The sequence below is a fragment of the Tiliqua scincoides genome, chromosome 3 (assembly GCF_035046505.1).
Source record: "Tiliqua scincoides isolate rTilSci1 chromosome 3, rTilSci1.hap2, whole genome shotgun sequence".
Lineage (NCBI taxonomy): Eukaryota > Metazoa > Chordata > Lepidosauria > Squamata > Scincidae > Tiliqua > Tiliqua scincoides.
The window spans coordinates 28829451-28854405 of NC_089823.1; the positions used below are offsets into that span (position 1 = coordinate 28829451).

The 24955-nt window shown below is 41.2% G+C and overlaps 1 protein-coding gene across 9 annotated transcripts in view; it reads left to right on the forward strand.

Moving 5' to 3' along the window:
• Positions 1-24955, forward strand: part of NBEA (neurobeachin) — a 472923-nt gene that overhangs the window by 260615 nt on the left and 187353 nt on the right. For all 9 annotated transcript variants that reach the window (XM_066621990.1, XM_066621993.1, XM_066621995.1 and 6 more), the window contains one exon: positions 1003-1127. In XM_066621990.1, the coding sequence (XP_066478087.1) occupies positions 1003-1127 (125 nt within the window). The remainder of the gene's footprint in view (positions 1-1002; positions 1128-24955) is intronic.

Below are 24955 nucleotides of genomic sequence, written 5' to 3' on the forward strand. Positions count from 1 at the left end.
CTGCAATTTGATCCTTTTCCATCAGCAAGAACATAATTTACTATATAATACGGAACTTTTTATCCCCTTTTCTCCTGCCTGGTACACTGATATAGAACGGTACAAGTTTAAAGTGCAATCTTGTCTAGATTATCTATCATAATAATATTGAACCTGTCGCTAAAGAGTGATTGTTGGTGGTGTTGTTCCATGTCATGTTAATACTGAGTTCCCAACAAACCCATATTCAATTTAATGAGAAAGGAATGCATGTATTTGCATTTTCAGTCTGATATGGATTAACAATGGCTTCTGAATCATTCTGTGAAACTTTAATATTGGTTCTGAATGCAAAACAGGCAATGTAACATGAAGATGGCCATGGTTGTTAATGGCTTGTTTTAGCTGGGAGCTATAAAATCATCCAAGGACTCTGTTGGTACTGGAATAATAATTTACCTAGACAATTACCACATGGTGGAATTTTTTGCAGCTCTAATTCAGTGTTATTAATAATGAATAAAATTGCAATTTTCTCAGGTTGCTGGGGGCAATGGGGAATTATTTCAATGAATATTTCAGCACATTATTTTAATCATAGTTCCACAAAATTCGAGTGGGCAATATTTTATACTTTTAAGTTTAGTCTGCTAAGGGACCATAGTCATTAAATTGCAAACTGTTTGCTCTTAGGTCCGTACTATGATTTACAATCATTTTTTAAAACCCTGTAAAAGAAAGCAAGCTGTGTCATTAATACTTGTAATTTGATACTGCATTTGTTAATGGGCTTGCTCTGATTAATGTGTTTAGCGATAGACAAAGCATTTTGATGCAGGGAGGCTGAATCTTGGAATGCCTAAATGTAACTCAAGAAATACTAAACATTTTAACAATAAACATTTCACTATAATATTTTTCTTGCAATCACTGAAATGAGCATGTAATAGAATCTTTCATCTCTTATACAAGACACACACACAGTCTATATGCAAGTTTGATGTTTGTTTTTCATTTCCTTAGCCAACTGCACGACTTCTGGCGCTTAGATTATTGGGAAGATGACCTGCGCCGGCGGAGACGGTTTGTTCGCAATGCTTTTGGGTCCACCCATTCTGATGCCTTGCTCAAAGCAGCTGTGGAATATGGTCAGTACTCAATAACATCTGCTTTCTAAAATATTTTCTTCTTGTTTGTATTGTAACATTGAGAAGCATTGCATTTTTTAAACTTTTATTTCAGTACCACCTTGGTTTTCCATCAAACACTTAAATTGCTGGGTACCAATTTTGCAATACATTTCCAAGATTTACCAGCCCCTATTGATTCCTAGAAAGGTGATGAAATTTTATGTGGCTAGGACTAGGAACATGGCAACCTCCTTGGGTAGTCAGGATGAGTGCTGCAACAGTGATCCGATTGGCTAGGATTGTGAGCATTTTACTGGATACAGTATCTTGAGATGAATTTTCTCTACCAGTTAATGAAAATCCTGTTGGACAGTATAGTGCTTCGAGTAGAAGAGAGGTAGCTAGGAAGTAGCTCATTTTGCATCTCCTATGGTTTACTTTATTGAAAGTTTACACACAGCCAGTGAAATATTACTGGTGCTTTCATAATAACCCTTAGGGGCAGCCCAGTCCTATGCTTCCCGATGCTCAGAGGAACAGCAGCACCAAAATGGCTACAGCTGTATCCTGCAGGCATAGGAAAGCTGCCAGAGGTCTCCTCAGGTGAAGGGGAAAACCCCAGGCCCTGCATCAGGGCTTCTCAATTCTGTACTGACATGGCATGCCAGTTAGTGTTTGCTAACACAGTTAGGGCTTTGCAACCCAGGAACACCTCCGCCCCCACAAGCCTCACTGCTGCCTGGCGACATGACTTACCCTGGATGCTCTCCCACAGCATCCTTCTGGTGCTGAGGTTCAGCACCGCTTGGCACTGGCTCAGCGAGCACCTGCCACAATTGTGATTTACAACACATTTGGGAGACCCAGCACTGGCACTCATACCATACTACTGGCACTGAAGCCCATAGGATTGGGCTCTAAATTTCATAATTATAAGGGGTTGTGCATTACGCTCAGGTTTCTTAAACTATGAGGTTGGGATCAAAACTGAGCTATGGGCCATTGAAAATGAGTCAGTTACCTTCAATGCCTTACCTCTTTTTTTAAGGAAAAAAAGGTTAAAACAGATAGATAATCAGTGTAAAACAAATGAAAAGTGGGTCCTATGTGGCAGACTTCAGTAAAAGATGGATTCTAGTATGAGAAGATCAAAGACCACTGATAGACTATGCAACCTAAGTGCTGGTGTCCTGACATGGTTATAGTATTGGAATGAAAATTGCTGTTAGGAGCTTACAACCATCAACTTAGCAAAGGTAGTAGGAACATGGATGACTGGGAGCATAGGTTTATGCAGTTATGCAGTCAAGGGCACAATCCTATGCAGGTCTACTCAGAAATAAATCCTATTGTGTTCAATAGGACTTACTCCCAAGAAAGTGTGGTTAGGATTGCAGCCCAAGCAAACACTAACTGGGGCAACGCCAACACCACAAGTGCTGGGACGCCTGAAGCAAAGAGAGACATGGCGACTGATCTTGGAAATAGTAGAAGTAAAAGGAATTGTAAAACCTCAAAATGGACTTTATCTGACATAATTAAGACAACTTCCTATAGTTTGCCTATTATTGTATCTGGATACCAAGGGAAATAAAAGTGACATGCACGTGGAGGATGTTGGTTGCATTATTGCTGGTTAGGTTTTAAATTGCAGGAGAAGTAAGTTATCTTGTATGCAGTACTAAAGTAAATGTTTCTGAAGCTTTCAGTATCACAATTAAAGACAGCATTCTAGAGGAATTTAAAACCGCTTGTATTGAGATGAAACCTCACAGATTTTACTTTGATGTGTATGTTTGAGGCTTGTGCGTATGGATTTTAATATTAAAACTTTTGGTTGACCTTGCTCTGTAAGAAAGCATCCTTAACACTGATGTTATTTTTATGCCTCTTGGTGATACTAATGAGTTGAATAATTTATGAGGTTGTCATGTGAAAAGGATTTGGTGCAGTTTGATGTATTTTTAGCCTCTGGTGCTGGAATGTGATTAATAAAGAGCTGGAGACACAGAAATTTTTTTTCCGTGGAGCTTTGCTTTCATTAGGGATTTTTCATCAGTGTTATTTTGATATTTTTATATAACTCTTATATAATAGCAAAATTATGTTTAAGAATTAACATTGCTTCAGAACCATCTAATGCTTTTAAAAGACAGGTTTTCAAGTTCTAAGAAATAATTATGGGTTCAAATATCTTCTTAATTGAAATTGATAGAGAGAGAGAGACTCTGTGTGTGCTTGCGCGCGTGTGCGTGTAAAATATGTATTATTTTTAAGATAATTTATTTTGAGTACTTAATCATTCCTCCAGCTGTAGTATAGTACAGTAGTAGTACTACTGTTTGAGTAGGCATTTCACAGTGGAAAACATCTCAGTAGTTTTTCTTATCTACATTGACTGTCAGTTATCATTTAAGAGTTTGCACATAAATGTTGCAGCAACAGAATGTTTAGTCAAAGCCTAAGTCAGCAAGCTCCTCTGTGTCTACGATCAAAGGCATCAGCTTAAATAGGTCTGATCGGGCATTGCAGACGAGGGCAGGCAGCTTCAGCCGAGCAAAAAACACAGAGCAAAGATGACAAAATTAATCAGTCATTTCTTTGGCAATAAATAATAATATATGCTGAGCTCTGCAGATGAGAGAATTTCTAGGTTGCTTGGAGATGTGCCTGCTTAACACCTGATTTATCTAAGCTTGCAGAACCATCAAGATATGACCTTGATGAATAAAAGAGTACATACTAACCAATCTAGACTTAAATCAGTATTGATAGTGGATGCCTACAGTAACAGTATGACGCTCAGTCATCAAGAAACAGGGAAATCTTGAAATGGCAAATATGTTTGCAGCTTTGCACCTGTTCCAGTGAAGGAGTGTTGGGTGTTGAGTAGTAAGATAAAAGACAAAAAAAAAATGTGAAAGTCAAGATGTCTTGAGGGTCCATAAACTAGAAGAGATAATGTTTATTTCTATTTAGTCAAACATCTGATTCTTTGCTTTGTAAAATGCATCTCCCTAAAGGTGTGTACAGCAAATGTACAAAGTTTAATTGCTGTTAGTTTAGTACAATGGGTGATTCCCCCCCCCCCCATTAACAAAATATTTATTTTTATGACACATTCTTGTCATACATCCTCCAGAGGATAGTTTTTTTTTCTAAAAGTACAATTTTGCTAATATTATATGTAAAATTTACCAAGGTCAGAACAATTCTGAATCACGTAGGAGCTGCTTACGTAAATGATTTACCATATGGAATTACACGCACATAATTGTATTGTGAGTTGTGACTAGCTATATTTATGGAGAGGACCTCAGGCTTGTATTTTGGTAAACTGTTAAGGAATGAGAATTTCATAACTTAAGGTCAGCCAATAAGAATCTCTTTGTAGGTATGTGAAGTAATTGGTCGCCCTTCAAGTACCCACCCTCCCCAAAGGAAGAGAGGGGCCCAGAGGAGAGGGTGAGGGCTAACAGAGAGTACAGTAGGTACAGTGGACCTAGATGGCTCTGCATCTCTCATAGGCAAGTAATGTGTCATTGGAGAGAAAGATACATTACACCCTCTTTTATGGTTGGCACCCAGGGTGGGCCGATCCCCATCCTGCATTTGCTACACCACTGCCTGTACTAGGACCTATCAAAAAGTAGCATGGTTTAAACAGGAAACATTCACATTGAAGATAGTTATTCATCAAGGAAGATGGGAAGGAAAGACATGGGGAGATCTTTTAGGTTCTCCAACAGTCTGCTGTTTGCAAAATCAAATTATGGAGGTAGTTTATGCAAACTTGAATCAATCTCTGAAGGGGGTGTCCCATCCGAATATTTCAACTGCCTTCTAATGCCCACTTTTTGGCTAATTAACGCCCTCCTTTTCCAAGAACAACAGCTGTGGTGTGCAAAGAAATGCAGAACTCCTTATCAGTTGAGCAATTAACAAGAATTTATTGCTACAAACACACTCCCGGCAATTCCTCTTGTCCAGAGGCTTTCCCCTACCCAAAACTCCACTTAACTTAGTGGGTAAAGGTCTGAAGCCTCCAGTCCAAGTCCAATACAGTCTCCGAAGCACAGTCTAGTTTTCCCAGTCTTGTCTTCTGCAGCAGAGTCCCTCCTCTCCAGCAGAGTGTCTCCTCCAGCAGGGTCCTGGCAGTCCCCTTCTCCCATAGGTCTGGGTCAGGTAGCCCTCTTGGTCTGGTTCCCTCTGGGTCAGGTAGACCCTCTGTGTCTCCCTCTGGTAGCTCTGTCTCCTTCTGAAGCTGCCTTTTATCCTTGGATGTCTCATAATCCAAAATGCAGCTCACCTGTGAGCTACCTTGTTAGCCCCTTGTTAAGTCCAGATTAGGCTCAGGTGAGCCATCTCTTCAGTCCATTTCCATTCAAAGTCCCATCAAGGTCAAATAAAGCTCAATTGTCCATCAGAGTCTCCATTGGCCTTGATTGATTGCAGCTGTGGACCCAGCCCTGCCCTTCCCAGAGCCTGTCAACCAGCTGTCAAAGCATGAAATCACTGTCAACACCACATCATCCACCTGATGATCTTCTGATCTTCCATTACAGGGGGTGGCAGTTTTAGTAAACATCCACAGGGCTGCTTAGACAAAAGAAATAAGCAACAAATAATGGAACCTCCCTTCCACCATATTTTAGAAATATACAGTCTATAAATTAACTCAATTCAGTCTCCAGTGCTAACTTAAAGCGCAAATCTTTCCAAGGCAGAACAGGAAAAAAGCAGAACAGCAAGATTGACTTTATTTTCTCATAGCAGGAGAGAAATTTAAGATGATATGACTGAAAGTCTGCTACAGCCAAATTGGAAGCAAAACTGGTGATGGTGGTGTTTTCACCCCTGAAAAATAAAATCCCATTGTCTGATGGTAGAAACATTTTTCTTCTCAATTCAAAAGCCTCTCTCCTCTGGGGGATCAATTGTAGTACTTTCAAAATCATAGGTGATTGTATTTGTCCATTAGAAGAAAAGCCCATAGTTCAAAGTAGAGTTAATGTCTTCATTAGGTCCTGCCTAACAATATGGTCCTAATAAAGATATCTGCCCTAATTTGGATTGTGGACTTCTCTTCTAGGACCAACATGATCATCTACAATTTTGCAATCAAGAAGTCACTCTTGAATTATCTCCGTTTGTGGTATGGTATAGCTGTAGAAAAAGCTGTGCTCCTTATAGCTGATAACTTAAACTTTAAAGATGATGTTTAAAGAGCAAGACGTTCCCATCAGATCTAACAACGAAATGAGATTTTTATGGGAGACGATGACTAAACAGTATTTCAAAACCACTAGCTTTTGTTCCAAATCTGAGGAAGCATTGTCTTCAGGAATGGCATCAGAATTTAGCCATATTGGGCATTGGCTGTTTGTCCACACGCACTGGAGGGCCCATCTAGCCATAGCACTTCTGAACCTTCAACAGTAGTACCCATTGCACTTTTGGTTCCACTACAGTTCCATGAGAGGTCCAGTACAGTGCTTTGCCCCAGGGCCCCTACAACCGAGCACCAGTATTGACTGTTTTGTTCTGTTATATAGATCCTTTAGAAGATATGGAAAATCCATGTGCATTTGACTAATGAATTTAGGATCCTAAATTTAAACGGATGTAGATCTACACCATCCAACATCATAGACATAATAGGTTTGATCCAGAGAAGAGTAAGCAGGGGTGTAGTTGAGGAAGATTGGGAAGGGGCAGACTTCCAGGACTTGTCCCACAGTAGCAGCAATGATGTCATCCACAATAACTCTCAGATGCAACTTCTAAAACTTTTTTTCAAAGGATCAAAGCTAAAAAGAAGAATCCAACTCAGCAGGAGGCAAACTTAGAAATTTGCCCAGAGCATATGTTAATGTCTTGCTCATGATATTTTAAAACTTGCAACCCACTCCAGGAATTTTGCAGAGTGAGCTAGACTTCATTTCTAGTTTTCTAGATCTCTAATTCTCAGACATTTCTGCACCAGGACCCACTTTTTATAATGACAATCTCTCAGGACCCACTGGCAGTGGTGTTATGGCCAGAAGTAACATCATCAAGCAGGAAAATTTTTAACACCCCTCATATGACAATTCAAATCAATAAAATTAAAAGTTTACCATAAGTATAAGTTTAAAAAATATTTAAAGTAAAGAACAACCTTCCTAATCCTCCCAAGCAGTTGCTGATCTGTTTAAAAAAATTACCCAAACATCCCAAAGGCTGCAATCCTTTCCATACTTACCCAGGAAAACCCATTGACTATCATTGTTAAAGGCATATATATAATAGCCTGTTAAAAGTACATATCTGTAACATTTCCCCAAACGCATTTCTACCAAATGCCATGGTAGCATCAGGTCTATTAAAAATAAAATGCACATTGAAATGAATGGTGAGCCATCTCAAATTGGCTCGTGACCCACTTAGTGGGTCCCGACTCACAGTTTGAGAAACATTGAACTAGATCTTTAAATAGAGTATAATGTTTCAACGTAGGAATAAGTGGCAAAAGAAAAAACTCCAAGGAAGAAACTTATGCATGTCTGCTCAGACGTAAGCCCCATTATAGTCAATGGGACTTACTCCCAGGAAGGTGTGGATGGGATAGCACCCCCAGAGCCCAATCCTATGCATGCCTGCTCAGAAGAAAGCCCCATTATAGTCAATGACGCTTACTCCCAGGTAAGTGTGGATGGGATAGCACCCCCATGTTGGCAACCTTCAGTCTCGAGAGACTATGGTATCGCACTCTGAATGGTGGTTCTGGAACAGCGTCTAGTGTGGCTGAAAAGGCCGATTCGGGAGTGACAATCCCTTCCACAACGGGAGCAAGTGCAGTCTGTCCCTGGTCTGTCTCCCTGGCTATGGGCCTTCCTTCTTTGCCTCTTTGCCTCAGTCTGTTGGCCAAGTGTCTCTTCAAACTGGGAAAGGCCATGCTGCACAGCCTGCCTCCAAGTGGGCTGCTCAGAGGCCAGGGTTTCCCACCTGTTGAGGTCCACTCCTAAGGCCTTCAGATCCCTCTTGCAGATGTTCTTGTATCGCAGCTGTGGTCTACCTGTAGTGCGCTTTCCTTGCACGAGTTCTCCATAGAGGAGATCCTTTGGGATCCGGCCATCATCCATTCTCACGACATGACCGAGCCAATGCAGGTGTCTCTGTTTCAGCAGTGCATACATGCTAGGGATTCCAGCTCGTTCCAGGACTGTGTTGTTTGGAACTTTGTCCTGCCAGGTGATGCTGAGGATGCGCCGGAGGCAGCGCATGTAGAAAGCGTCCAGTTTCCTCTCCTGTTGTGAGCAAAGAGTCCATGACTCACTGCAGTACAGACGTGTACTCAAGATGCAAGCTCTGTAGACCTGGATCTTGGTATGTTCCGTCAGCTTCTTGTTGGACCAGACTCTCTTTGTGGGAATTACTCCCAGGAAAGTGTAGATAGGATTGTGGCCCAGTGCCCTTTCTCTAAAAGCCCCAAAGTGCAGGGAGGGTCGCTTTGGGGAGTTGCAGGCAAACTGGCAAGGAAAAGGGACTTTCAGGGATTTTCACACCCTTGGCCGGTGTGAACTTACCCTCTCTCGGCCTGGATCCATTGTCAGCGGGCCAGCGCACATCCTCACACCTACCTAGTCAGCTCGAGAGTGGTTGCAAATGAGCTTTGTAGCATGTTTGCAACTCTCCTAGTCAACCTCAAGGGGTCTCAGCCAGTCAAGCAACAAGTGTGGATTGCACTCTTAAAGGGATTTTTGTTGTTTATCTTCATGGCACTTTCCTGGGTGTGTGTGTCATGATGAATTCCTGCATGTAAACATTTACCACTATGCTATTATGTGTGAGATTTGTTTATGTGATGGTTCTTTCCCACCCCTTTCTTCCGACAGCAGTCCCCAGTTCCCCCTAAATATCAGCACCTAAAATTTGGGAAGTCCTCTAGCGTGATTTGAACTGGGGTGCAGTGCATTACATCAGTAAGTTATGTTTAGTGGAAATCTGGGACAGGGCTTGCAGAAGCAGAAGTGCCTTCTACTCACACAAAGCATTTTTCAACTCAATTCATACACATCCTTTTTAAAATTGCACACCATGGATTCTCTTTGCAAATGGATAGCCTCAATTTGTTTGTTAATTTCATTTATCAGCTGCTTGTGCCTTTGCAATCTTAAGACTTACAATTTGAGTCAGTAGTGGTTATTAAAGAGCATTACAAGATAAAGAAATTTAATTGCATTGATAATCTACCAAAAAATGCCTAAAATTTCCACCTGTATATGTGCACTTTCTTACAAGTAAATAATATATATTTCTACTGCAAAAAGAAATCAAATTCTTTTTAATAGAAACATGTATAAGGAAAAGAGGAGGGGAAATCATGAAGACCATAACTTCATAACATTCTTAGTTCACTTCATGCTGAGCTTTAACTTTTATATAAGTACAAGATGACAGTATAGTTCTGGAACTTTTAAGGAGCAGCATCCGCTTCATGGACAGAAATTATGTAGATCCTAATCTAGATATTACAGTGACGAGCTCTTTTAAAATGTGTATTCAGTGGTAAAGGGCTTCCAGATGTCATCAAATAACTCTCTTCTGTTATCCAGTCTAAATGCGGTGATCTCAGAGGAAGCAATGAAAAACAGGCATGCAAACCATTCTGCTTCACTGAAAGACCAGTTTTTTTTCAAGTTTTTTGTCCACTTATCTAAGTCTGTATTTTAACCCAAAATCTGTGAGAGCCCTGGTGCCCTCTAAATACCAGCACCTTAGGGTTGGGAAGTTGGTTTGAAATGGGATGTATCTTGGAAATTCACAAGATTAGTTTTGCACAATCTTCTCTTTTTTTATGTAATTTGTGACTCCATTTATTGTGCATAACTATGCATCTTCATTTGAAGTCTACTTGTTTTTCAAAGATATTACATTGTCTCTATACTCAAAGGACTGTTCTGTTGTGCTCTATACAGTACTCTACTACAGGGCTAAATATATTCAAATGACTATACTGGGTATGTGAGGAAAAAAAAGGTCTTGTCTCCATATCATCATATACTAATAGCAAACCCTGGTGGTTAACTGCCTATCACTTTGTATATGAAACTTGGCCATCCACAGACAAGATGGTGGTTCCTATATACTTGGCAAACTCCCTAGTTAGCAGAAGTGGTTAAGTTCATCAATTAAAAGAAAAGGAGAGAAAAAATAGAGGGTAATGCAAATTGAGAATGTTCAGTGATCCCCAAACTGGTATTTGCTGGAGAAAAGCAACATGCACGGAGACAGGGGATGGGGGATTGGCCAGCTTCAGCCAAATGGATTTTAGGGTTGGGGAAATGCAGCATAATGTTGTAGGTTTATTTTGTTTATTCATATCCTACCTTTCTACCTTCAAAGAGGTCACAAAGGCAGCTTACAACATTTCATAAAGTATAACACGGTAATAAGTTCAGCAATTATCACTCAACTACCACCAACCAAGCATTACACTCCCTAAAAAACTGAATGAGAAGTAGGGTTTTAACAAAACACTTAAAAGGATGTATATTGTAGGAGCCAACTATGAGCTAAGTCCACCAGGCTACCATGTATTGCAGCAGTCATGGCTACCAGCAGGGCTGGTGCTGTTGTAATGTGATGTTGCATTGGTCTATGGAAGAGGTTCCTAAACAGGGGAACTATGACCGGGAAGTCCTGCCTTGCCCCCTTAAGGGGCGGGGGAGGGTGAAGGCAGCAAAACGATTACTTACCTGAGTCAGCATCTGCCTCCAGGGCAGGTGTGGAGGCTGTGGAGCACTCTGCAGGGCTTCCCATGCCACCAAAGAGCTAATAATAGTAAAAAAATGGCCACTTCTGGTTTTTGTTGCAAAACAAGAAATGACTGTTTTTAGCTGTTTGGAGGCAGAACCCCCTAGGAGGCCGGCACTGCTTCAGGTAAGTAAAAATAAATTTTACACTCGGCAGCGGCACAATCACAGCAATTGAACTGCCTCCCCCCCCCCCGCCCGCCGCCGGAACTTACAGTGGTTCCCAAACACCTGGAGTGTTTGGGAACTGCTGGTCTGTGGAGAAAACATAGGCCAGGGGTGTCCAAACTTATGGGGAGGAGGGCCACATTATCTCTCTGACACTGTGACGAGGGCCAGGAAAAAAGAATTAATTCACATTTCATATTTGAATAAATTTGCATAAATGAATATATTAGAGATGGAACTTATATGATTGAATGCTGGTCTTGCGGTAGCTCAAGGCCTATAGAAGGCGTTGCGCAAAGCAAGGCCGGCCTTTCCTTCTCTGCTGTTGCTGCTGCTTCACAGTTGTAAAACAGCAAGCCGTGAAGGGAACCCTCGACCCGCAGCTTGTGTGAGAGGTTGAACAGTCGGCCCTTGCACTGAGAGCAGTCGTGTTGGGCCAACGTGGGCTCCAGAAACTGTCCAATGGGCCAGAGGCTCATTGGAGACTGGGAGCTCCCTGTGGGCTGAATTGGAGATCTCCGAGGGCTGGGTTTGGGCACTCCTGTTATAGACCAATGTTTATTATCTCCACATTCCCTGTCCCACAGTGGGCTGGGTTTAAGTGCCTTTGCTTCATACTGCAGGAGCAAGACAGGGGATTGGATTTTTGTGCGGGGGGGAGGCCGGAAACAGCTCGCGGGGGGCGCCATCACGGACCTTTGCCCCAGGCGCAGGGCTGTGGAGGTCTGTCGCTGTGCCAAGAACTAGACGGGGGAGGGCTTATCCATTTCTCTTTTGCCACATCATGTTGTGGACATTTTATTTAAAAAAAAACATTTTCCCATTTCCAATTTGTCTTAGTTTTAAGGATGGATACATTAGCTACCTTGATCCATTAGGTAGGTCTTCTTTGAAGAAGGTTATTTGAGTTAGCTGTCTGCCACTCCAGGGAAATTGTTTTTATGAACAACAAATTAACTAAGGCTACCAGCATGGTCATTACCATGTCTTCCAATCGCTTCATTTTCACATATCCCCCTGATTTATGAATTATCTGAGATGGATGAAGTTGGAATAGAGAAAGGTGAAATTAGTGCGCAACATATAGCAAAGTGAACCATTTACGGTAATGACTGTGGTGCAAAAAAAAAAGTTTCTGTTATTATGTTATCTGCAAAAATACCATCCACTGGGATTTTTGTGTGGTAAATAGCCTGAAAAACGTTTGAAAGCAACTGAAAGGGGAAAACGCACAACCCACAAGTTGTTTCTGTTTTAGAAATGTAGTGTATATTTCCTTCCATGGGACAAATAATTCACTTCCAACTTGGCACCTCAAAATTTTAGAGATTCAGGGCCCAATCCTATCCAATTTTCCAGTGTCAGTGCAGCTGTGCCAGTGGGGTATGCACTTCCTCCTGTTGTGGGGAAACAGTCACAGAGGCCTGCTCAAGGTATAGGAACATTTGTTCCCTTACCTCAGAGCTGCACCGAGGCTATACTGGTGCTGGAAAGTTGGATAGGATTGGGCCCTCAGGCTGCAATCTTCAGAGAAAGCCCCTTACTTCCCAAATCACTGTACTTATCATAGATTAAGTCTACCATTTTTTTTTAAATGAAGCCACAAGAGAGCCCAAAGAAGATGCAAGACAGGTATCACTCAGTCTGGTGATGGGCCGAACTTGGGTGGGTAAGAGTGCTGAACTTTATTTTTCTTGTTATATGTTAATCCCCCCCACACACACCAAAAAAAAACCTGTTCACAAAGATTCTAAACTTAACAAGAATGGTACATGTAACCTTAAAGCAAGTCTTATCATATTCTATTTCAAAAGAATTTCTGTTCTCAATAAAGAGAATTATTATATTTACTTCTTAGTAACTTAGCACATTGCAAGTGCTAAGGTCACACTGCAGATTTAATCACATTAAATTGCATTTTTAATTGCATTTTTTAAATTGTTGCATTTTATAAATGCCTTGGTAGTAAAATATAATAAGTTTTCATCTATAAACATAATGTGGTTGCTTTAAAAACAAATATTTTGAACTAGCATTTCGAAGTGGTAGGGGAGCACTGTGAAAATCAAATTGTGAAAACACATTTCCTGGCTTTGAAAGTCAGTACACTCTATTAGCAAACCTGTCAATATAAAAAGTGCATTCCATTTCCACCTCTTGCTCTAATAACCTTTTCTGTGTTACTCACAGACAGTTCACATAATCAGAGTATATTGTCAGCTTACTGGAGTTGGGGAAGCATGAAATGAAAATCACGTTAATATTGATCCAATTCTCTTTCTTGCAAGTGTCCTTGATGTCCTTTTCCACCAAGCAGTAGCTATTTGTTTTATTTAGGGAAATAGCAGTTATAACTATTCTTTGTTAAGCGTATTCAGAAATAGTGATTATTAATATAGTTTTCACTGCTTGTCATTTTCTCATTCTCAGTATTCTGTAATATAAGGGCACTTAATCACAAGTGATCACTTTAAGTGATCACCTCTGTATTTATAGCTGTACTATATAATAAATGTCTGCAACTTAAGACATGATGTTAACTAATGAAAGAGGTGTACAATATGGGTCAAATTATCTGAATGCTCATGAGATTTCCATTGACAAAAACAGCTTACAAGGTCAGATGTCATTGCTCTGTTTGACCGTTACAATATGGAATTTTCTTAAGTACCTCACCTCTGCAAATGAAGATAACAGCTTGTGTTTGGTATCTTCATTCGAGAAAACAGTAAGATGAAATTATGTTTGGAATAAGTGAACTCAGATATTGTTAGATTTTGAAAGCAAGCAGCAATAATAATTTTTGATTTTTAGAGAATGCCCTTAAAGGGCCTTTTTCAGTTTTTGTGTGGCACATAACAATAGTCACATCCCTTCTATTTAATTAGCATTCAAATAAAGATCACTTTATATTTCTCTTATAGATAATGTCTGTCCCATCCCCATTTCTATACTGTTCTTTTTTAAACCTTTGAATGAAAAAAATCCTGCTCCATTTGGTAGTTCATTTAAAAGAACAGGATTTCATTGAGGGATATTGTGGGCATTACCCCCCCCCCAAATCCTGTATGCATGTGAACATTAATCAAGGATGCCATTTTGAATTTTGGGACAAAGGGGCAAGATTTACTTGGAGTTCCAAAGACCTGCTCAACTATACAGTCATGTGCCACTTAACGATGGGGATCGGGACCGTGATCCCTGTCAACATGCAGCGCTTGACACATTGTGGACCTTCCATAGAGAAGATAGATGTCCCCTCTGCTCCAGAGAGTCGACTGAGCCTCCCAGACACAGCGCACATCCGAGCGCTACCTCTGCAAGGCTCAGACTGAGGGAAATCGCGTCTCTCGCACAACTTCCAGTTTCATGGAAGAAACCGGAAATTGCACGAGAGACACGATTTCCCTCAGTCTTGGCCTTACAAAGGCAGTGCTTGGACATAAACTGCCTCTGGGAGTCTCAGACAACCCTCCAGAGGTGAGGGGAAGGGAGCAGAGCTTCTCTCTCATTCAGAAGGTGGCGCTGTGTGACCCCCCCCCCGACAACCACGTGACCACACATGGTCGTCAGATATGCAATCCCAGCTCAGACTGGTATATCGCAAAGGGCTGCGCATCTGTATTTGGGATTAAGGGCCAAATCCTATCCAACTTCCAGCTTTGGTGTAGCCATGCCAGTGGGCTGTGTGCTGCATCCAGTGGTGGGAAGGTAGTTATAGAGGCCTCCACAAATGGTCTCCACTGTGAGACCTCCACTGTGAGGTCTCCATAAGAGGCCTCCAGCACATATTCAAATTATGTATTGTAGTAGTTTTTATTGGGACTGAATTCTCTGAATTTTAGTCAATTGATTTAACGTCCATAAATTTGCACATACGTAAACTAGGAGTTTACACAAAATGTAGTAGTATCAAATGCAATGCACAATAGTCTATACAAATTTTAAAGAATGTTTCATTATCTTTAGATACACCTTTCTCTTTATGTACAATATGTATACAGCCATATTGCATTAATACTCATAAATAATTACACATGGATTTCAATGAGTTGCTAACAGTGATCAGACAGATGCTTCTGAGAAGCTCACATGGTTTATACCAGCCCAGGTCCAGCTGCAGATTTTGTGTGCCCTCAGCCCATTGGTTTCCTTCTATTCCTTATCACAAGCATCTTCATACACCCATCTGAACTGCAGGCCGATAGATGGAGTACAGCACAACCTTCAGGCCTTTGAGCCCATCAGTGTGATGTTGCAGGAGCCTCTGAGATGATCCCTCACTTCCTGGTAGGTGAGGAGAGCCAGTGGCAGTGGAGTATAATTCTCTTGCATTCCTTTTGAACTTTTAGCAGTGATAAGAGGAGCACAAAAGAGTTGGTCTCTGCTGCCTCTGAGAATTCCTTCCATTGGAGGACTGAAAGATCCAGAGACTGCAACATTACATGGGCCTCTGGGGTAATCTCCCAGTTCCTAGGAGGAAGAATACTGGAAATAAAAGAGAGCAAACAACTTTTAACATTGTTAAACTGACTCAGTCCCAAAACCATAAAAGACTTTGAGCTGTAAAAGGCTGGGGCCATCTCCTAGTTAATTGAACACTATTTTTAATTAATTCACAGAAAAGTAAAAGGTTAATCAGTTAAATTAATTGGTCAACATTGCAGCACTATGTCTTACACCTTCTCATAACTATAGCAAAGTCATCCACACAGGACAATCACCCCTTTAACTTCATTTTATTTGTATCCAAGATTTAGCAGAAGAGTCCACAGGGTCTTTGGAATGAGTATATAATACTTTGCTACATATTGTCATATTTATTAACGATAGTCGGCATTAGATCCAATGAGATCACCACAGTCATAAGCACACCCTAGAAATACTAAGCAATCATATGGGGGTCTTAAACACAAGCAATTGTGATCCCCACCCTCCAAAAATGGTATCTCTATTTAATTCTTCCAGTGGGCAAATAGGATCCATTGTGTATTTATGTGCTGACTGACAGCCCAATCCTATCCACACTTTTCTGGGAGTAAGCCCCATTGACACTAAAGGGACTTACTTCTGAGTAGACATGCATAGGATTGGGCTATCAGATGATTACAGAACTAAGGCTGCAGTCTTGCGCACTCTTACAAGACAGTAAGTCCCACTGAAATAAGTAGGACTTACTTCTGAGTAAATGTGCATAGGATATTGTGCTGTAAATCTGATATACAGAGTAGAGAGGTAATTATTCTTGCCCAAGCCTGAGAAATCATGGTATTCTTGCTCAAGACAATACACCCAGTGCAGTTAGTTGAGGACTTTCTTCGTACCTGCGAGACAGAAGATCTAGTAGTCCAATCAAAATCAGTTTGGCCTGCATGTGTTTATGGGGACATCTAATGAATTAATTACATTGTAGAACAAGGAACAGGCTAAATGTATCACCAAGCATATTATTTAGAATATCTAGTAGTTGACATTTTGTAAAAATCAAAGATAATCTAGAGCTCCACTTTCATTGGCTTTTTGAACTGTTACTGGTCACTGAGCTCATGGCCCCTGGACAGGTGAGCTAGCATCTCAGTAAGCCATTCAGGCAAGGCTTTTGGCAAGATAACACTTTAAGCAGTGCTTAGCAGAGCTTCAGGTGAGGAGAGATAAAGCAGAGCTTCAGGAATAGTGGGACAGTGCAAAGTTTGCAGCATGGGTAAGTCATAGAACAAGTGCATCAGCTGACAAGTAGATCAGACTAGGAAGCCAAGTCGGAAGTAGTAATGGTACAGGGCCTATATTAGCTACTCCAGTCACCTGATCAGGCAGGGCTGATAATCTGCAATGGACCTTCCAAATATTATCAGAGGTGAAGGCAGAACAGTAAGGATCATGTCTGCAGTTCCCTCTGGCTGTGAACTGTCCTGGTGGCATGGAGCTCAAGGCACAAAGACATTGCTTCCAAATCCCTGCTGGTGCCACATGACTTAACATATTTTAAATAAATTTCCAACTAAAGCCATTTTGCATATACCTTGCTGTACTAAATATTAATAATAAACATTCATCAAAAATCTTAACTCTGCTAAAGGAAAAAGCAGAACATTTGTAACTTTCTTGCCTTTGTTCTATATTTTTTGTAATAAATACAATGTCTCTTTAAGACTTAACTAATTAGCACCTTTAACTATAAAACTAGAATAGAGATTTAAGATGTTATACTAAAGAGTAACACCAAATAAGATACTTAAAGTAAAGAGAAACATCGTATAAGTGTCTAGGAAAGAAGAACTTCACAAAAACATCTTTATTGTCTAAAACATTTTTTAAATTAAATACAGCATTTTATTGTGAAGCAGACAGACTTTAGTTATGTCAAAACACTCTTTTAGGAGCCACATAAAGCTGTAAAAGACGGTATATGAAAAGGCATTCTTTAAGCAAAGAAATCACCATCCCATGAAGCTGATTTCCAGATGTTTGGAAACATTAGAATTTCCTGTCAGTACATTTAGGTAACACTAAAATGAGTTAACTTTCCATTCTGCCAGCCCTCTTCAAAGATGAAAGGGAACTCTCTGCATAAATTGCCTTATCTATAATTCACTGAAGTAAGCTGTGGAATGAACTCTGAAAGAAGCAGAACTCTCTTTTACCTTGTATTGTGGCTTCTAAGCAAACTTTACTTTTATTTCCACTCTTATCTTTAAAATGAAATTAGTGACCTTAAAAGACGAATGGATGTTGTTGATGTTTTGAGTCCTTTGTTTGAAACTGAGTTACGTGTTTGGGCTTTTTTTTTTAGTTGCTTGCTTTTACTCTTCAAAAGTATACCCATGTCTGAAATCAGCCACATTATGAGTATGCATTTATTTAAGTAGCCTTGAACTGCCTATGGACACAGCAGGTTATCTTTGAAGCTTAGCTTGCATACCTAGTACCAGCTGTGACCTGAAGAATCCAAATGAAAATTTATAAGTTTAAATGAAATTTGAGAAGAAAATATGGATGTTATGAAAATAAATTTTGACACACCAAATGCCACTTTCAAAAGTCTCTCTTTTTATATTTCATGGTTCACGCTGTTTCATTGTGCTTTCTGTGTGTGTATAGAGAGAGACAGAGAATATTTGTTTTAATGAAAGCATTCCTTGTTCCATGGAATAAGTGGTCCAGTTCCCCCTGACTTAAGTGAGATCTGGATTTCTATCTTTGTCTGTATGCAAATAGTATCTTTTACAGCCCAATTCTGAGCTGCCACCATAGCCAACACACCACCGCCTCCTCCTCCTTGGGAGAAGGGGACATTTGTCCCCTTTCCCTGGGTAAAGTGAGTAGCCGCGCAATAGGGCTACTCAGTTCTATATCAATTGAAAGGTTGGTGCAGAAGGAAGAGCCTCCATGTTGGGTGGCCAGCAAAGCTTCACCGGTCCCACCTCCCTCCCGCCCCAATCCCTCCCGCCCCACTTCTCCCTGGAATGCCTCCTCTTCACCCTCTTCCCATCCTCCTTCTACCTTCCCCCACCCTGGAACGCCTCCTCCCCGCCTCTCCCCACACCCCCTCCTACCTCTCTGCTGCTCAGTAGTCCGCATGACTGCTGAGCGACAGAGCACCGGTGCTCCACCAGCTCTAGCCCGCCAGCCAGCCAGCACTGGACTAGCACTGGCACTAGGGCCCACAAAAGTGCCTTATGTCATGTTTGCAATGGTACATGCCAACGGTGAGCCAGCATGCAAAGCTAAGGATTGGCCCTTACGTTTCAGGTCATTTATTGAGTAGGATTTGTGTGCCTTTCAGAGAGAAGGAAATTCTAACAGCTATTTCCTATTCCCTTTGAAAAAAATTATACAGAACAAAGAAGGAATAAGAGGCAGTAGTGAATTCCAGTTGATGATATATCTTTAACCTTTTATTTTTAATGGTAATGTTTGTAGTGTAGCACCATTCCTCCACTATATCAGATGCAACTATCCTAGAAAATAAGTATTGTTATTTTAATGATGTAGGCTATATGTAGGGGAACAAATACAACTGCAGAGAGGATAACGGACGGTATGTTTTTCAAATAGCAGCTTATTTAAGTCATTCTAAAGTTTCTGTTAGTTTTGGAACATATTTCAGTGTACAACTACTTTTTCCTGGATAGGTTGTTTCACTAGACCCATAGACTTCCTTGTCACTGCACCAGAGAAAGTGATTTGTGAATTTCTATCCAGTTCAGGTTTCAAACAGGAAACTGCAATGTCTTTGCATAAGGCCCTGAATACAAGTATAAAACTACACATATAACTATAGGTCAAAGTTTTAAAGTTAGAATAAAATACGAAGAAGCTGCATCTACAGATATTCAGGTGTTCCAAACATAAAGTAAAAATCAACTGCAGTGATCTGTTTTTCTCCTTTTCTTTTGCCTATGGATATCAGATGATCTAACTCCCAGAAAGCGCTTAAACAACCAAAAAATGTTTGTCTTTCGTATCTCTGTGATATCTCTCATATATGTTTAAATATGCTTATAGTGCTGAATATGTAATAAGGATGGCATCTGGATCTGGATCTTGAACACGTTCTGTGGAAATAGAATAAGCTCCCTTAACTTGAATATAATGTTCATGTAATGTGTTAGAATCAACATGAAAAACTGTTAAAATGATTTTAAAGTTCAGCTCTAATCTAAGAGCTTGTCCCTTTTTAATATCAAAGCTAAAGCTTTAAGTTTGCAACCTTTTTTGTGCCACAACTCAATAAATAAATAAATGAGACTGGGGACCCTCTGCTGATACCACCCCCACTCCTGGGACTCGATCCACTCACCCCCTTCCCCCATCTGCCCTGTTTCTCCCTACTTCTTGTTTCCTCACAACAACCCTGTGAGGTAGCAGACTGAGCAGGGCCAGCCTTAGGCTGTGGGGCAAGTCAGCAAGAAGAGGCTGTGCAGCATTGTTTCAAGAATCAGGCAATACCATTACTGACCCTCTCTTGCATAGGCTTTAAAAGGTTGCAATGATCACCCAAATGAGCCTTCGCAACCCAACTGCAGTTGCAACCTGCAGGTTGAAGAACTCTGCTATACACATTTACCTTGGAATAAGTCCCATGTAATTCATTGACCTTGGTTCTCAGTAGACATGCTAAGTCTGCATTGTAGATCAATTAACTCAGATTAGCTAGCCCTGTGGTTTTCAAAATCTCAGGGAGTTTGAAGGCCACAGTAAGTCCTTGCAGGGGAGGGGAGGGAGGCAGCGGGGGTGGGGAGAAGGCAGCAATGCGATTCCCAGGATTGTGTCACTAAGGGGGGCTGCAGGGACTGGTATGCACTCGCCAGTCCCTGCAGAGCATCCTGGGGGTGCGGGGAGCCCTGCAAGGCTCCCCAGCCTTCTAAAAGTGAAAGCAGAGTGATCGTGCTTCAGTTCTGGTTTTGCTGAGGTGGAGTGCGATACCTTCACTTTCACTTTCTGGAGGCTGGGGAGTCCTGCAGGAAGGCTGCTGCAGGGACTGATGAGTGCATGCCAGCCCCTGCAGCCCCGCTTAGCGACGCAATCTTGGGGATCATGTTACTGCCTTCCCCCGCCCCCGCCCCCGCCCCTTAAGGGGGAAGAGGCCAGGGCTCTCAGGCCGGGGAGTCACAACGCCCCCGTTTGAATAGCTCTGAGATAGCCCATCATTTGCAGTTTTAAAGTTAAAACAGTAGTAAAAGTGAATGCCCAAGAGGGGGATAAAGTGGGGTATGAATTAATAGAATAGAATAGAATCCTTTATTGGTATATAAAAAAACAAATCTACAACTATACATATACATTTGGTCAGCCAGATAGCAAATCAGCTTCTTAATTGCGCAGCTCAGTGAGCTGATATAGGAAAGTTGCCACAGAATCTGTTATTTCCGCAGAAGAATCGACTAGGAGGTGACATATTTTTGCCACATCTGTAAATCCTCCTCAGTATGGGATCCAGATACTTTTGACGGATCTTGGTGTAGAAGGGACAATAAAGAACAGAATGGACAATGGTCGCAACGCAACCCAACCCACAAAGGCATCGCCTTTTAGCATGAGCTATTTTGCAAAATTTCCCAAACAGGACAGCAGACGGAATCACATTAAATCTAGCAAGGGAGAAAGCTCCTTTTTGATAAGTGTGCAGCGAGTAAAGATATGAGGCTACTTGACCATACAATATGGGAATCTCCAGATTTAATGGGGAATATGCTCTATTTGCCATCCTATAAACTTCCTGGCTTTTGATGTCAAGAAATCTTCATTTGATGCACTGATATGCCTCTTGATATGGAAGCGAGCCTAAACATTCCACAGACAGCCCGATCGAGTTAATTTTCTTTTCCAAAATGGTTATAGCAAGGGGCCAATTAGATTCGAAGAACATCATATAGAGCAAGCATATAGAGCAAGGGTCATAGTTGTAGTATATGCGGAGCCAGTATTTGTTGGCCATCAGCCAGGCCCTGGTTTCGAACAATGATTGACCCGTTTCTAAACTTAAGGCTGCATAAGCTACACAATTTGGAAGACCCAAGATTTTTCGCAAAAATTTACCTTGGACAGACTCTAGGGCTTTGTTTAAAACCCCAATCCAAAGGAGAATTCCATAAAATTGGCATTAAAGGTCTTCAAGGCTCTTGGTACGTAGCGGTTCCCTCTCGCATAGAAAAAGCGAGGGATAGACTGAGAGGTGACGTTAGCTGCATTAATTGCCATTTTTTGGTGAATAGCCCAGGAGAGATTATAATGTAAATGTAGACCAAGGTATTTAAACTGCTTAACTTGTTCTAATTTGTGTCCATTTAGTTGCCAATTATGCGACTTTCATGTTCTGGAGAATACAAGTATTTTAGACTTGTCAATATTCAATTGTAAATGGTTTTCTGACAAGTACTCCAAACACTTTTTCAAGAGGCGTTTTAAACCCAAACAGGTCCCAGGCATTATTATGGCATCATCCACATGTAAGAGGATTGGTACCTGAGTGGATCCTAATCTGGGGCAGTGCCCATCCACCTCAGTCAGAGAGGAGCCAAGTCATTAGTAAATAAATTGGTGGGGACCAAAACACACACTTATTTGACTCCCTTGTTTGACATAATTTTCCTTGTAAGGTTCCCCACAGAGGTACACTTTATTTGGCATGTGGTGTTTTGATGGAGTCTCCTTATAAGGAATAGTAGTCTCTTGTCCATTTGTAGGTTTTCTAATTTACTCCACAGTATCTCCCTATCTGTGGAATCAAAGGCTGCTTTTAAATCTAGAAAGGCTGTATAAAACATAAATCTTGTCTTTCTAATACATTTCTCAAAATTGTATGAAAGGATGGTCCAGGGTAGATTTACCTGTTCTAGGCCCAGAATCTTCTGGTCAGATATCCAAGAGATAAGCTTGGGACGTAAATATTTAGCGTACAATTTTCCTGTTGTTGAGAGCAAGCTGATGGGTCTCCCCTGTCACCCTTTTTGAAAATTGGAACCACAGTTGCATTGGTCCATGACTCTGGCATAATACCTGTTCTATCAACCATAGGAAACACCTACGAAGGTTCCCACCAATTTGGGTCAACTTTTAGAAGTTCTGCTGGTATCATATCTGGTCTGGGGGCCATCCCTATTTTTAATGTACAAATAAGTTCTTTCACTTCCTCCAGTGAGACTGGGGGCCAGTCTGGAAGATCCTTTAAACCGAGAACCCAAAAGTCAGTGCAAGTCAGGTCCCTCTCAAAGAACAGGGTTTGAAAATGCTTAAGCCAGCCATCAGGGCAATGATAGACAAATCTGGACTAGCCAGCCGGCAGGAATCATTCACAATAGCCCAGAATTGTTTAGAGTTCTTTTGGGAAATTGCTTGTAGTAGCCTTTCCCATTGTTCATTAATGAACTCTAGTCTTTTCCTCTTGATAAACTGACTCACAGCCCAATCCTATCCACACTTTCCTGGGAGTAAACCCCATTGACACTAATGGGACTTACTTCCGTGTAGACATGCATAGGATTGGGCTGTCAGTTGGTTTTTTAATGTGATGGAAGTCTTGTCATTTGGGAATTGCTATGAATGAATGAATGAATGAATGAATAATGAATGAATGAGTGTAGCTTTGTTATAGGAATGAATTATACTCATATTAGTAATTGTAAACACAGAATGAGCAAGGATAGCAAGTTTCAGAGGATTGGCCATGTTATAGCCCAATCCTGAGCTGCCCCAGTTGCCCAGCCTCTGCGGCACCGAGAATGCCTGAATGCGAGAATGCTACTGCAGGCAGCACCTCGGGAGAAGAGGACTTTTGTCCCCTTCTCCCGGGTAAGGGAAGCAGCCCCGCAGTGGGGCTACTCACTTTACTGCTGACCAAAAGGTCAGCAGTAAAGTAAAGGCGTTTGTGTAGGACACCGAGCCCCGCACAAATGCCTTGGATTGACCCGCCTGCCTCCCCGCTCCCCGGAACGCCTCCTCCCTGTCCCCCTTTCTGCCCCCGCTTACCATGCCGTGGCTCAGCGGTCCGTGAGACCGCCAAGCGGCGGAGGCTGGGTGCTCGCCTAGCACCGGCCAGCACTGGGCTAGCATGGGCGGTAGCCCGGCAGTGAGGCTCGCAAATGTGCCTTACGGCACATTTGCGACAGTGCACGGCAGCATGAAGCCGCGGTGCCCAGCCCAAGATTGGGCTCTTAGTCTGTCAGGGGAAAAGTGGTACCTTGTGGTACCTTAAAAGATCAACAAATATATTGCTGTATAAGCTTTTGAGGACTAGAGCCCACTTTCTCAGATTAATGTTGTCATTTGGCAGAAAGGTTGTAATCAGCAGGACAAAAAGGCCAGGAAATTCAAAGAGTTGCAGTTATTTGGGAATACCAAAGAAGAAGTGGTGATACACTCATCTAAATGATAGTGTGATTGTGAGGTGATTTCCTCATCTAAATGCACATATTTGAGAAATGTTGAGCATCCTACAAAAGTCTTTGTCCAGACTTTCATTTTGTTTGCCCATTATTCAAAACATCAGTGTGTTTTCCTGTTAATCTTATTTCCTCTGTTCAGCTGTTAAGGTTGTATTGTGTAACATAGTAATCAATTACTTATTTCATGGAAGTGTTAATTATCCAGAAAGTGCTTTTTTCAGTTTTGTAAAGCAACTCCTCAGCTTAAAGCTGAAGAAGAAAGAGAATCTACTGGGGCATTTTATAGTGGCATACGCCATATACAAAAATATTAGAGAAACATACTTACACTACTTGGCCTGATATTTTTACTCTGTGCTAGAATTGCAAACACTACTAAATTTAGTTTAATTCTAAACATATCTGTGAAATTGGAACTGCACATGTTTCAAAGAAACTAGAAATCATCAGCTTCAATTTTTCCTTTGCAATCCTTAAAAAAAACTGTGCGGGAATATGTAATTACAACATCTGTGACAGATCTGTTTTTAACATATTTCGTATTTCAGAATCCAAGGAGATCTGGTGGTCTGTGGAACTTGCTTGTTAATTTTCTGATGAATGGGTAGTGAGGCCAAGAAGTGCACTCAGTACAGCATGTCTTCTGAAGATAGATTATCTCAAATAAATTCTATTCCCAATCAATTTTTGATTTGTTAGGTGTTAAACCACTTCTTTGTAAGGACAGTGTTTATAAGCCTTGTAATGAGACAGCCCTCTGAGACATTACCTCTTCTTTCTATAATTTTGATAAATGGAACTCTAATTCATAAAGGATACAGTGATTGAAGGGCAACTTTCGGTCTCCTACACTTTCATTTAGATAAATGCTCAGTATATTGTGGCAAACGGAGGTATATTCAACCGAGTGATAAATTTAAAGAACAGCCAAGCCAAAGAGCTTCTGTCAAACCAGGGCAGCCCAGTTTGTTGTTTTTCTTTTTAGATGAATGCACAT